At 45.0% G+C, this 15126-nt stretch overlaps 1 protein-coding gene across 1 annotated transcript; it reads right to left on the bottom strand.

Annotated features, from left to right (window-relative positions):
* Positions 1-273: 273 nt before the first annotated feature.
* On the bottom strand, positions 274-14747 carry RAB35 (RAB35, member RAS oncogene family). Its single transcript, XM_072351269.1, has 6 exons — positions 14558-14747; positions 10652-10702; positions 9775-9898; positions 3669-3793; positions 3455-3579; positions 274-2903 (listed from the first exon to the last, which is right to left on the bottom strand). Exons 1-6 carry the CDS (start codon positions 14718-14720, stop codon positions 2775-2777), a joined length of 717 nt encoding a protein of 238 aa, XP_072207370.1. The 5' UTR covers positions 14721-14747; the 3' UTR covers positions 274-2774.
* Between the last annotated feature and the right edge of the window lie 379 nt (positions 14748-15126).

A 15126-nucleotide genomic window follows, 5' to 3' on the forward strand; every position in this document is an offset into this window, starting at 1 on the left:
GCAGGCAGGAGAAAAGGCATCCTTCCATAACACTTGGGGGTGCTTCCACAACACTTCTGCTTTCAATAGCCTGGCTTGTGTAAACTGGCAACCAGCACAACGTCAGCTGCACAGCTCCTAGACAGATACACATGAATGGTTATTTCACCAGTACCTCCTTCCCCAGAAAGAAAACAGCTCCACACCCAGCAGAAGGGCTCAGCCCTGGTCTGCCACCTTCCACCTCCGGATGATGACAGCAGAGGAAACAAAGCCTCAAAAAAAAAAAGATTTGGCAGCTTGTAACCTTTATTTTTAGTTTTTTAAAATTATTTAAAAAGCATAATTAGAAACTTTCATTACAGAAATAATCCTAGCAAACCAGTTAGACATTCCATTGCTCAACATTTAGGAAACTTCACATCAGCACACCACAAGAGATGCAGTCCCCACCCCTTCCAATTGAACAGACAGTGGCAAGAGCAGAGATAACCACTCCTCTACAGCCAGTATTGGGGAAAAAAAATCCCACTTCAGGAAGTTGGACACCTGGGTTGGCAGAGTTCAATTTGTGGCCACAAAGACCTGGACTCAAAGAGAACCAATTTTTCCACATAAGAGAACACTCCAGGTTTGGGTGCACCATTTCCTCATTTTATTGCATCGGTTCCAGTCATTTCAGACATTTCTTTACTTCAGCCTGTAAGAAGTTGCTCCTTCCTGGATGTGCACACTCGCTACCACAAGAGCCCAAAAGAAACACAGTTGGACCCTTTAATTTGAAAGTGGTAACTGTCACAGGACAGCTCCATTCCAACAGGAAGGCTTTGAGGACTGACAGAGCTCCTTCCTTGTGCATACACCACATTCAACATGAGAAAGCATACAGAATGACACCTGGTGCAACTTAAGCTGCCCCTTTCCACAGCTGCTTGAGTCTAACCATCATCAGAGCTCACGCTAGCAACGTCACCCCAACTCATTCTTTTTCTTGGGTTACCAATACAAGATATGTGAAGAAAACAGATGGGTGAAGGCAGCTGGAAATGTACTCCCAGCACCTGAACTGATTAAAAATGTGTTTACACATTCATTCTTGGCATTTAAAAAGAAAAGAGGTCTCCAAAGTGATTGACCGTGATGTGATTGTATGATTAGGGCTCCTACCACAACCCGGAAAAACCTTAAAAAAAAAAATACAGGCAAAATAAGTGACTAAATTTTAGCCTCTCCTGGGGTGAGGGGGAGGAAGGGAGAGAGGAGGGCTGATCCAGAGCTCGTGGACATCAGTGAATCACATCCTACCAAACCAAGGCCAGCAATTCCATCGGGCTCACTGACAAATGGAGTAAGTCTGCCTTCAAGGCCTTAAAGGAAATCGAATCTTCCATGCCTTTTCGTCATCTTAAAGAAAATTCTTCATTATTATTTAGGCAATTATTCAGGTGCTGAGCACGTACATTCAGCCCAGAAATCTAATACTTCAATTACACAAACAATCTCTCCACCTTTAACTGTATCTATCCAGGGCAACAGACTGAGCCCTTGTTTTCCCAGAAGAGCCAACATGGGCAAGGAAAACATCACTGGGCACAGCAAGACCAGTTTGTTTTCAAAGGTGAATCCCCAAGCAAGTTTTCCATTTCCTTACATTAAAAAGCAGTCCTCCTTTCTAATAGGAGAGCCCTGGGAATGATCCTGCAGCTGCTTTCATTTTCAGACACCAATCCGGAACGGCTAGATTTATTGTCATGCCTTTTCTCACTGAAAAACACAGCTTTGCCACCAAAATTCACATTCACGTTCAGATCTCCTATTTGTTGACAGGACAATGAAGAGAAAGGGGAATTGTTGTTTTTTTGGCAGAACCACATGATTTTTGTTCTCAAAAGAAATGGACCCTCACTTAGGACCGTGGCAGAACCAGAAGCAGAGGCCAAAGGAGTTTAATTTCACCCTTAAAAAAAAAAAATAAGAAAGGGTTTATCCAAATAAATCCCACTTCTGCAGGCTGGGTGTTTGTTTTTCAGTATCTTGATACAAATGGAAGGAGAGCGCAGGTACAGCTGGGCTGCAGCACAAGAAGATGAAACCCAAGGACCCAGCCACAAACCCGGATCGTGGCAAACTGAAATTCAAGGCCCCAGCAGCAGCACCAGCTGTCAACCCAGGGGCTTGAGAAGAGAAACCCCAGGCTCCAGCAACAACACCTGCAATCCCGGTACCTAGAAAAAGAAAGCCAGAGCCCCAGGTAAAAGCCTGGAACTCTAAGTGAAGCCACAGGCCCCAGGGGCACCAGTTGCCAGCCTGGAGCCCAACAGAAGTGAAGCCAAAGGCCCCAGGAAGCAGTTGCTGCCAGCCTGAGGCCAACTTGAATTAAGAACTTGGTACTATTTCATTAAAAAGGTGAACTCTGCAGTCCATGATTGGTTGACATTAAGAAGGCATAAGCCAAAGCAACAACAGGGAGGCGAGGCTGGTTAACGCAATATACATTATATACAAACTCTTGGGTTAATTAGTCCACTTGGTAGGCAACGTCCTTTCTTGTCTACAAGGCGCACTGGAATGAGCAGGGGAGGAGAAAGGGGCAAGATTCCATCCGATACCATCTTGGCACTGAAGTGGTAAGGTGCCAGCGCCTCTTGATAGAAAACATGGAGGAAAAAAAATAATCTTTAAATAACGGCACAAAACTGAGGAAGTCCTCCCAAAGCCTGTCCCAGTGGAATTGCCCGAGTCTAGCTGGAAGGGCTGATCTGTCAGAGCAGAGTCTCTGCAGCAGGGGAAGGGCATTAGCAGCACCGCTTCTTCCTTTTACTGTTCTTCGTTAGCTTCACCACATCATTCTGTTGCTGCTGTTGCTGCTTTGCTAAGTTTTCTTTCTTTGCTCGCAGAACTAGCTCTGTAATGCAATTAAACATCTGCAAGAGAAACAAGCAAGATCAGACCACCTAGGAACTAAGGCTACTCATCAGGGAGTTGCTTGTAAAAAAAAATAAAGTCCACTCTTAAACTTTTCAGTAATGGTTCAGAGACCTTCCCCATCCTTCCAGAACATGCCAAGCTCATATCAGGTATCCTCCAAAGTCACTTCCAAGCTACATCAGTAATGCTGCTATCCCCTTTCCCAAATCAATAAATAAAAACAGGTGAGTCTGGCAACTGAAGCCTAGAGTAAAGAGTGAACAGTTCATTCGTCTGTAAGTATCCTCCCCAGTGAGACATCTTTCTTGAGAACAAGCCTAGTATGTTAGTGCTGTAAAACTAGTAAAAACACAGTGGGGTCTTCATTTTGCTTCTCAACCTCTTCCAAATGCAGTCAGATATCTCTTGTCACACTACCTACTCACACGCAATCTGAGTGAAGCACTTTATCTTTCTTCTTCAACAGAAATAACGTAACCCTTTCTTTTTCCCAAGCCAGCATCTCCAAGTAGTTATTTTCCATACTCTGCTCTGCATATTATATTACCTCTTCCACGTTAATATTTTCTTTGGCGCTGGTCTCAAACAATTGGATCTCCATCTGCCCAGCAAATTTATAGGCATCTTCTGTTTCTACTACTTTTCGCTCTGGGTCATCATTCTTATTCCCCACTAGAAAAAAGAAAGGAAAAAGTCAGCGTGGTACTTTGACAGGTCAGTCCACTAAACAAGATGCTTTTACTCTCTGATGAATAACTTACCTAGTATCCGGCAAACATCATCACAGTTTTGATTAATTTCATGCAACCACCGTTTTACATTCACAAAAGATTCTGCACTGGTTACATCATAGACAACAATGACTCCATGCGTTCCTCTGTAATACCTACAGGGCAGGAAAAGACAACAAATGTTAGCTCAAGTTGTGCATCACCTTCTCAGCTCTTGCACTTAGTTTTGACAAGATCCCCAAGTCAAGGCAATCAAATGCCCCCACTTCATGGAATCACTGAGGCTGGAAAATACTCCTAAGATCATCTAGTCCCACCATCCACCTATCACCAATATTTAGCCAGGAAAGAGTGCATCTGTCCAAGCCATGGGCTCCAGGAGGATACTGTGGGAGACAGTGTCAAAGGCGTTGCTGAATTCTAGGTAGACTACATCAACAGCCTGTCCCTCATCCACCAGGTGGGTCACTAGACCATAGAAGGAGATCAGGTTGGTCAGGCAGGACCTGCCTTTCACAGACCCATGCTGCCTAGGCCTGAACCCTCCGCTGTCCAGCACATGCCATGTGTGTGGTCTCCCTCAAGATAATCTGCTCCATAACCTTTCCTGGCACTGAGGTCAGGCTGACATATCTACAGTTCCCCAGATCTTCCTTGAGACCCTTCTTGTAGATGGAAGTCACACTGGCAAGCAATTCTTTTCTAATGGAAGCCATCTAATTCTTCTGTAACAGCTATACCACAAGCCATTCTTCTAGATCTAGAATTCCCTGCTCGCTTAGTCCATTCCAACAGATTTCAAAGCCCAAAGCCTGTTGCTGACTCCCTTGTTCATGCTGCCAAATCCCTCAAAGATGACAGCGTCTCCTGGCAATGTGAGCAAAAGGCAGCAGTGCTCCCAGCACACCCTCAGAACTGGCTGTATTGTGAACCTTAGCGCTCCATCAGCCACATCAACTCCCTGCAGTAATTTTGTTATCTGTGAAAGATTACTTCCAGATTAAAATCTCCAAATATACTCAACCCCCAGTCACAGTTCTCTCGAGCTCACACAAATCTCTGTCCTGTTGAACAACTGTGCTCCAATCGCACCTTCCTACTCAACAGATCTACTCCATATGCACATTCAGTGTGTACTGCTACCTCCAGCCATTAAAAATAAGCTTTGCTTTGGTTTATTCTTATTAGTCCTGGGCAATCAGCACCTCTAAGAAATAAGTAATAAAGATACAAAAACAAAAAACCAAATTCAAGTTCCAATGTTACAACCTTCACAAAGCTGCTGCAGGCAGGCAGTATGCACACCATAACAAGCTATATAAAGCAAGCTGTAGCTCCTCAGTTTTCAGCTACATTCCCAGGAACACCAGGTATTTTCTCTACTGCAAGTTTGTCAGCTTTGACCAATAAAGAGTAATTGAAACAGCTGACAGCAAGGCCTTCACCAGTATCCAGTTTTCATATTTCATGTAGCTTTATTTCTTCCTCATTCACCTTCTCTTCTTTCTTATAGTCTATATTAAGATCCTTAATTAAACAAATGCATATGAAGCCTTAGGAATTTCCTTTACATTGTGATAGTGTTTCTAGAGCTCTACCACAAATACTTACTGCATCAGTCTCCCTTCTGCTGCATTTTAGATGTGTGCTGTGACCACCCTGGCACTGATAATTTCTTACAACTCAGCAAAACCCTTTTTGAAATTCAACACTGTTTAATCTAATCCAAAGGTGCAATCTTTTAGAAGAACTCAACGTTGTCTCACTTCTACCAATATACTCAAGCAAGCCATTGCAGTGATAGTCAAGGAACATCAATGCTTCTCTGTGTTGAGATGCATACTCTACACGAGTAGAACCCATTCCTCTTGCTCACCTGAGTGCTTTCAGATGCTTTACCAGACATCCATGCATGCATGCACATCCATGTTCCTTGGCAAGGACTCAGGTGAGAATTATTTGCAGCCAGTAAGAAAGAGGCCCTGCATTATCTCATATTCTAATTCTAATCCATTCCCAATCAGTTCCTTTAACAACTGAAAACTCATTACAGCACTGCACTTGTGCTTTACTTAGTTACAAATTTATACCCTTCAGAGAAAAAAGCATTCCACAGCCTTAATCCACACATTCAAAACCTCCTGACAGTTCTGTTTTATGTGACAGTACCAGAAAGGGAAAGACTCTTGATCCTATCAAACGCTAAAGTTCACTATATATGGACTTCAAGCTCACCCCTATCCCTTCATAGTCTTTTAATTCAGCATCTCTGAGGCTGGCCTACCACTTCCTCCCTAGCTCTGAGCATCACGTTCACAAGACACTTGGCCTTTACAGAAAAGCAATGGCTCAGTTACACCTACACAGAGCTGTTTCACTCTGCTGGGCATACCACAAAACCATGCCTTGTATCCCCGTCATCCAGACCAGGGACCCACGGGAGGCAGCATCCTGCAGCTCCTACCTTGCCCACGCACCCAGGTTTTCTTCTAAGCAGAAGCATATGGTGTTAGGGAGTAGGATAACACACACCTTGCACATATAGGTCCCCATCCTAACACACTGTCAGCACACAGTCATTTACTTCTAGAGATGCGAGCTGTGGGCTGGGCCATGAAGCACAGACCACTATGACATTCAAAACTCTGCAGGAGCTGGGATCTCCTAATATCACCAGCCACCTCATCAGAAATATCTTCCTTTGTGCAAGACAGCACCCCCTGACTCCTGCTGAGTTCCTATCAGCATACATTGCTTCTATTTTTGGAAGAGAGATTTGCCTGGCGCATCCTTCTAGAAAGGTTGCCAACCCCTCATTTACACTAAAATGTCACTTTCTCCATTGGCTGACATTACCTTTGAGCAGCTCAAGAGATAAGACTATGACTACCTTTTATTCTCTAACTTCTAAGCCTTAAAAATACAGTTGTTGTTTTGTTGTTGTTGTTTTTAAAGAAAAGCTAGCCATGCTATTTTGTCTCATTTGTTAGATACATCCTTGTGTCCTAGATAACATTTTAGGCTTAACAAGCACAGCAAAGATGCTCCAAACCCAAGAGCAGGACAGCACTAAAAAATACAAAATCTGGCTTATCCTACTCCATACTTCAGATTTCAGAATGATGCAGTGCAGAACTGCTTTTATAAGAAGTTGTAGGCTTTGGCGAGTAGAGAACAGATGGGGCTTGCAGCATTCAGGGATAAGGACGTGTAGGTTTTGTGCTTTTGGCAACCAAGAGGTAGTTTAGGCTTTGGCACTAGAGAAAGAATGCCTTAGCATCTTCCCATCCACATCTCATGGAAGACGGATACTGTAAGAATGAGAGCAAAAGAGAAATGAAGTCTTCAATTTCAGAGTCCAACTGAAGGACTAAATAACTGATGGTAGCTTTCCTTTGTAAGGTAGCTGCACTCTGCCACAGACCTTGTAAGAGTCAGCATCTCCTACAACTCCCAGTGACAAATATGTTAACATATCAGTTCCATCATCTCAGATAGCTTATCCCTATCAATGTATAGGGATATATATATATATATATATATATATATGTACGGAAAAAAAGTTTATCTGCTATCATCTAATAACTGTAACATAAATCAGAATAAGAGCAGTCCAATTGCAAATAAAGCACAGAACTGAGTTGTTCACACACCTTAAGCGTTTCTGCTAACGCAACAAAGTCATGGCACGCACACCTCTGGTGAACTGAAATCAAATGTATAGTCAGGATGAAGTTCCACGCCAACCAAATCCATACAATTTGTCCTCTCCCACCAGCACGTAGCAGCCATTCCAGTTCTTTCACATTTAATAAGCAGTAAAAATAGTGGCTGAATTTCCAGTCTGAAATTCTGATGTTTGACTTTCCTCTGTTTCTGTAGAATACTCTCAATCTATTTCTGTATTATTTCTATCCCTTAGCACTTTTAATCTGTTCTTTAGTTTCTGTGCCTGTAGTCAAGTACAATCGAAACAACATAACAATGTTTCCCAATTTTTTATTATTATCTTTCCACTGTCTCAATCACTTTGCAATTCTAGGTCTAAACTGCAGCACTTCCAACTCATTACTACTATTACCAAGTGGACTCTTATTTCTGTCTTGCTGGCCTCGTGTAAAGGCACTTCCAGCCTACAGTAACAGCGAAGGAACACATTTTAAACTCTTAAGTTCAATCTGAACAGTCATTGTAACAAAGACTTTACATCACTCAGTTGACTGCACCCCACCCATGATGCGGTCAGCCAAGCCCTTTCATAAATACTAACACCATAACTCTATTTGTTTGGGCTCAGTTTGGCCTCAGTGAATCAGTTCCCATGTTACTTTGCCAATAAACAGAGAGAGAGAAAACCCTTTCCAAAATCAGAATCTTGTTACGTATTGTTTTCACAGGTGATACATTTAGGTCAAGGGTGCCCCTGGAAAAATACCAGGGAATGCTACACAGTCACAGCAGCCCACCCAGCAGCAAGAGAAGCCCTCACCACAATGTAATCAGCACTGTCAAAGTGTTTTCCTCAACAGCATAAATGCATTCCAACAGAGGAACTTCCTTGCTTACAGCTGCACAAAGTTCAAACCTTTCTTCCCTGCCACGCAAGATTCTGTAGCTGCTTTACCAGCGTTAGGCCAGGAAGGCTGTGGCCTTCACTTCCCCGAGAGCATGATTTGTACTTGTTCTGGTAAAGCATGCAAAATAAAGGAAGAACTCAAGTCAAACAGGTCATGGCACAACTGCCTCCAATCCCTTCAGCTTGTCCAGTTTCTACTGCAATTGAAGAAAAAAATCCATAAAATACTATGCAAAGTCTGACCTGTAGCTATTCCTGTTCACAAAAGGAAGCCTCTTTTCCTGGTATTCCCCATTCAGGGCCGGATACCACGGCTTTTTAAACTAGCTGGCATCAGCCCCTCAGCCCCATGAACCAACACTCATTAACACAGCTCTGAATTGTGTCAGGGAATCAGAAAACAGGAAGGCCCTCTGCTGACTCAGCACTAATTGGGGCACTGCCTGCCCTGCATGCACAGCTGATAGGAGCTGCAGTAGTGCTTTGCTTCCCTCCCCTCACTGCTTCCTGCCCCAAGCTGCTGCAGTGCTGAAACAAAAAGTGATGTCACACACAGGAACCCTACAAGAGGTAACTGAGTTTTTTCAAGCTAAGCGTTTAGGAAACAATGGAAGTAACCCAGTAGTATCTGTACAGAAGTGCACAGGAAAGAGGCGGGGCACACATGCTCAATTTTGCCATTCCTAGCTGTTCAGGCATAATAGATGCAAGCAATCCCACTGTTTTAATGTCTGAGTAATTCAATCAATACACCAGCTAAAAATGATCCTCCTCTCAAAATGCAGCCAAAAAAAAAATAAAGAAGTCGGACATGAAAGACGAAGTGAAATACCTGAGTCTTTCAAGAATGTATGCATCATTTTTTTAGTACTCAAAGGAAACAAAAGTTCCACTTTCAAATACATTTCTTCCTACTCCCCTCAGCCAGGCATTAGCAGTCCAAACGTTTGCTGCAATCCATTTATAAACGCATTTTATTCTTAGTTCCCACTGCTGCAGCTCTGGGTGTGGTTTGTCCAGGAACAGGAAAAGCTGTGCACACGCTGTTCGAAAGGACAATGAGCATGAAACTGAACCCAAACCAAGGAAAAGGTTAACTTTGTGTGGGTGTCTGCTTCCACAGAACTGGACACAAAGACAGCCTCTAAAATGCATTTGACCTAGAAGAAAGATATCCTGTTCTTAGTCCCCTAAGCTACTCAGTCATAAAACACAGAGAAACTGCACCCACACTTCTGCAGCACGTTCAACCAGGGGATGGATCTTCCTGGGCAGGCTTTCAGGATAAGTTTTCTAGTATATGCAAACCAGTGAAATAACTCTGCTTTGAGAACCAGAAGCAGATGGACAAAGCCATCACAGAAACGCAAAGAATGCTGAAGAAATCTGAAATCTCAGTTTCAAGCCTATCCAGACAGACACCACCCCATCTGCCCTAAACCAGCTGAGAGAAGTCCCACTACACCAATAGCAAAGCCATCATTATCTGATCAACTGCAACATCAGAACATCCCAGCTACAAGTTCCATACACTAAGCTGTAAGTCACAGTTCCACTCACGTTGATGTAATAGTTCGGAAGCGCTCCTGTCCAGCTGTGTCCCAGATCTGTAGCTTCACTTTCTCTCCATTGATCTCAACTGTCCGGATTTTAAAGTCCACTCCAATTGTGGTGATGTAGCTGCCTGAAAGGATAAGTGAGAATGTAAGTCTCATTTATTTGTATAGCTCAAAACATGCTTTTGACCCCTGTTTGGCAGCAGCTCTCAGACTGGGCAGGACAACTTTCCCCCCCACCCCATCTGCTCATCTTTTAAAATGCCCTCTCAGGTTATGCTGATTTGTATATTTTTACCCACAGCCAATAGATATATTTTTTTTCCAGCCATAAAACCACATGTTCCCGGCCATCCTAAAAATTGTTAAGTGTTGAAATATTATTATTCTATTGGCGGTCAAGAGTCTGCACCTTCTATCTTTGTATCTTAAGTAACTACGCAAGTATTCTTTGTGGAAAAAATCTGAGACAAAGCTTTTCCTCAAATGCTAATGCAATTGCTTATTTTAATACAGTCTGTTCTAAAAGTTTCCTCCCAATAAATTAGTTATGTCATAAATGTAAGTGACTGAGCTACAATATTCAATCAGCCTAAATCCCAAGGGGCCAATGGGAAGTCTGCACCGAGCACTGATTAAGCTAAAACACCCAAGCTATTTCTGGAACCATGTCAGTATTTAAATACCGCGGTACTTTCAGCAGTAAGAGAAGATCAAACAGGATGGCTTATACAGGCCTGCAGCAGAAGAAGCAGAGCTAGAAACAGCATATCCCCGGTACAGCTACCAGCATGCAAATGCAGCACAACAGCTCCTTGCCAGCCAGGAGCCCCAGAGCAGACCTTGACCATTTCACTTACCCAAGTCAACAAAGTACTCACCTGAGAACGTGTTATCTGCAAAACGCAACAGCAAGCTGCTCTTGCCCACACCTATGACAAATAAAGACATCGAGAGCCTTCAATGCGGTCATCTTGGATGTCAGGTAACATAACAATATTTTAACCACTCACTGCATTTACTTTTTAAGTCAAATCTTTTCTCAGCAGTTACCTCAGCACCACCCCCTTGAGCAGTCACCTCAGAACTGCTCCTGAGGATCTGACCAGCTGTTAAGTAGCACAATGCAGTTACTCCAAGATGTGGCATCCTTCTTGTGGCAGCACAGGGCTGCTATGGGTTTTGTGTCCCCTCATTTCTCCAGACCTCAGCAAGCTCAAAATAGTATTTTTAGAATGAGCTGCAGACCACGGTTCAAAGAGGTTTCAAGAGTCTAATAACCAAAAGCAATGTTAAGATCTATTGGTTTATGTTTGCTCAGGAAAAGTCTAAAAATGAGGACATCCTGATAATTAACAAGCGCTCAGAACACTACTCTAAACTCCTGTTGAATTTCACTTGCACATCAGGCTTACAACGCTGCCTACCTCCCATTCATCTGTGCTGTGCTGTGAACAGCAGTGGAATTTGGACTACTTAGATAATCAGACCAGGGTTTGGTACTATAAAGCTTAGATTATCATGGCCACAATTTAACTGAACTCTGAGCCAAACAGAGGAGCTGTTTGCTTTAGAGCATCCAAAAAAGGCTTGTTCTACACTTAACAGTAAGGATACACACCTTTCTGAAGTTGTACCTTTTGCCAAAATGTTCTACTAAACATTTTCCAATATGATCTGAGCATCAGCCTTGCTTTCCTTAAACAATTGTTTGCAACAATTTGATTACACCCTGCTGCATGGAAACATTTCTCACTGGTCTAGAAACAAGAATCACAAGAAATTCATTCCTGCACACCCAGCCAAGGGAATCTGGGGATATGAATGCTTCCAAGCTATTAACTCTGCATAACAACTCTTCTGTTGCTGTCCCTTCCACCTCCCTCCTTCTCCTCCCCCACCCCCCTCCCCCAAAAAAAACCTGCTACAGCATGAAGAGGAAATTCAAGTTCACCAGGGTGATTATCTATTGAATCTTCTCAGGTAGAAGTTATTTAAGCTAACTATTTTGATGACGTATAACTTCAAAGTTCTTCCTAACATTAGTGTTCTAAAGGTAGATTGTAAAGGCTACGTACAACTCTTACATCTATATGTACACAAACACACACATATATAGAAGCTGAAGGTGGTGAGACACTGGAACAGGTTGCTCAGAGAAGCTGTGGACCCCTTGAGGCCCTGGAAGCACTCAAGACCAGGCTGCATGAGGCTGTGAGCAACCTGCTCAGTCCCTGCCTATAGCAGGGGGCTGGAACTGGATCATCTTAAAGGTCCCCTCCAGCCCAAACCACTTTATGCTCCTATGAATATTTCTTCTCTGTTCACATCTGAAGATAGGTGTCAGCAAAAAACTGGAACAAAATCAATGGGAAATAATAATAATAATAATTAAAAATAAATAAATAAACAAAAAAACAACCAAAACCAGCATTATACCAGTAAACCAGATCTCAACAGCAAGAAGTTTAAGTCACCATACATTCAGAGATGGTTTACTCATTTCTCGCTAAGGAGAGGGAAAAATAACCCGCAGACATAGCACATATATATTGAAGATATGTCTCAGAGCTCAAAAAAGGCAGCAGAGCAGCTCCCAAACTTTAATAACACACTAGTTACTTAGGAAGAGCTAAGCCCATGCAAAGTGCCAGTCAGCTTAAAGAAGAAGCAACTAGAAGTCTTCAGCAAGTACCCTGCTCTTTGATCAAACCGCCTTCGCCTCCAGCTTAATAAAAAGAAAATAGACACTGGAACCCACAGACGTGTCAGACCACACCACTTTGTGAAGAGGCCAGCCAGCCCCAAGCTATGCTGCAGAGCTGCATGGGCTGCACATGACCACTGCTCCATCAGCCTGTGCACTGCAGTGTAGACTCAACCTCATCCGCAGCTCTCAGCTGACTTCCAGAGAAGAGAAGCCTCCCGAGCTCAGCAAGTTCCTTATGCTCCAGATGACAATGATCGCACTGAACATACGCTGCCCCTGACCCGCATGCTGCAAGTGCTGAGAAACCACACTCTTCTTCATACTCTGCTTCCTACATAGAGTTATTTGAAGATCTGAACGGAGAAGGATAACAGGGCTCCTAGCTTGCTGGAGACAGTCAAATGAAACAAAACACGAACAGCCTACTGACTTGGCAAAATCAAAGTTAAAAGCAAATTTCTGAGCCCTATTGGTTTCTAAAACCCGTATCTTATTGAGCAGTGAAGCAAATTAAAAAGCACAAACGAAGTGACACACACAGAGCACAGATCACCCGGGTTATTTTTAAACGTTTGGAACAACTGAGATTAACAGCAGCTTCTCCAGACGACCTGTTCCAAAAACACACAAACCTACTACCCTTGACAAATTTGCTTACAGAGGAAAGTGAATGAAACATTATCATTCACCCAGATATCAGTCCACTTCCTATTACAAGGCCTTTCTGAACACCAACAAACAAGGCAAACAGATTGATGTGTGGAAGCAGGGACAAAGCATTACTGTTGTGGTAAGCAAAAAAAAAGAAAAAGAAAAAGGAAAAATCAATCTCCAGACTACACAGTGAGATTTAATTACAGCAACAGAGAACCTCACACAGCCAGACTGTTCTCACAACACTTTTCTCCTCTCTGGATGCAGCGCAGGGACTTTGCACAGTACGACTCAGCTCAGACGTTTCATTTAATTGTTCAAGACAAGGGGAAGCCTTCCTCAGAGTTTTCACCATCCTGTTTATCTTGCCTGAACAGTTTGGAACTCATCAGCAAGCAGCAGCGTTACTGCTTTACTCAGAAAGCAGCATTTGGTTTTAATAATCCACGAGCTCTCAGAAGTGCCTAGGGTTTTAAGCAGTTCTGAAGCTCTCAGCCTTTCCTCCTATTCCCGTCTTAAAAACAGCCTTTTCCTTCTTGCAGACACAGTTTAGCATAGAATAAAATATTTTTACATACGGCAAAAGCTTCTGGAGGTGACAACTGCCAAGAGAGAGCAACGCTGCGTGCTGGGACCTGCTGCCTTATGGACCACACCTCTATTAAAAGAAGAGGGTGGATGCCATCTACTCCAGCTTATGGAAATGTAACTGTGAGCTGCTGGAGGGTTACCAGCACTGAATGGGACTGAGGGTGGGATGGATCTCCCAGCCCCACATCCTAGTCCAAAGCACTGGACACAACCTGAGCTCACTGCCAGCCCTCCAGAAGTTTCTGAAAGTGCTGTAGAAGCATTCAATGGTTTATTTCCAAAACGTGTAACGACCCTTTCTCTGCAGCTCTCCCAGGTATTTACACACATACCAGGACTACAAACGCTTCGAGCTCATCGAGGATTTAAAGAAGCGTCGAACTCCAGCACTGAGATTTCAGGCAGTCCCGAGGGACGGCTTGGTTAATAACGAAGAGTTAATAGCGAAGAGAAAGCGGCGATTGCTGCAATGGAAGCAACACTCCCGGGGCCGGGAGCAGTAGCCCCGCTGCCTCCATCTCGGCCACCTTAGGAGGGAACTCCCTCCCAACCCGACAGAGACCATCCTGCGCCCCCAACACACCCATGCCGGCACGGCCGATGTCACCCACCCTTGGATGTGGCCCGGCCGCTCACCGCAGCATCCCGCAGCCTCACCACACGGCGCCGCGGAGGCCCGCGGTCCCCACTCGGGTGACACAGCCCCGCCGCCCCCCCACACACCCCGCCGGGCCCAGCCCGGCCCCGCCGCCCCCCTCAGGCCCCGCCGCGCCGCGCAGCCTCCGCCCCTCACTGCCTAAGGGCCGGGGAGGGGCGAGCCGCAAGCCCTCACCGCTGTCGCCGATGATGAGCAGCTTGAAGAGGTGGTCGTAATCCCGGGCCATGGCCGGGAGCGGCGGGAGAGCGGCGGGAGGGAGGAGGGGGAGGGGACGGCGGCGGGCCCGGATCCACTTCCCGAACAAACAGCCGGAACTGACAGCGGCACCGCCGCGCATGCGCCTGCGCGCCGCCGTAGGCCTCCAGCTGCGCCGGTACGCCGCCGCGCACGCGCAACATCTCTCCCTGCGGCGCGTGCGCGCAGCCCGCCCAACGCGGCTCTGCGCTGCGCATGCGCGCTTTCCCTGAGCTGGGTGGGGCGGGGCGGCGCCGCTGGTTCTCTTCAGGGCGCCATGACAGCTCCGTGAGGGGCGTGCGCGCACAGCCCGGCCGGAGGGGAAGTCCGCCGAGAAGCGATAAGAAGAAGGCAGGCCCGGGGACATCTTGAACCTGGGGCTCGATTCCCGGGGGTTTAATGCAGAGTTCTGCTTATGTTTGGGGTAAGGAAGGGCGCTGTCACTTAGTGGATGCTGACCGTATGAACAGCGTGAGGCTGTCGTCAGAAGCACCAGAGGTGCGTTGGTT

The sequence above is a fragment of the Excalfactoria chinensis genome, chromosome 16 (assembly GCF_039878825.1).
Source record: "Excalfactoria chinensis isolate bCotChi1 chromosome 16, bCotChi1.hap2, whole genome shotgun sequence".
In the NCBI taxonomy this organism is placed as follows: domain Eukaryota; kingdom Metazoa; phylum Chordata; class Aves; order Galliformes; family Phasianidae; genus Excalfactoria; species Excalfactoria chinensis.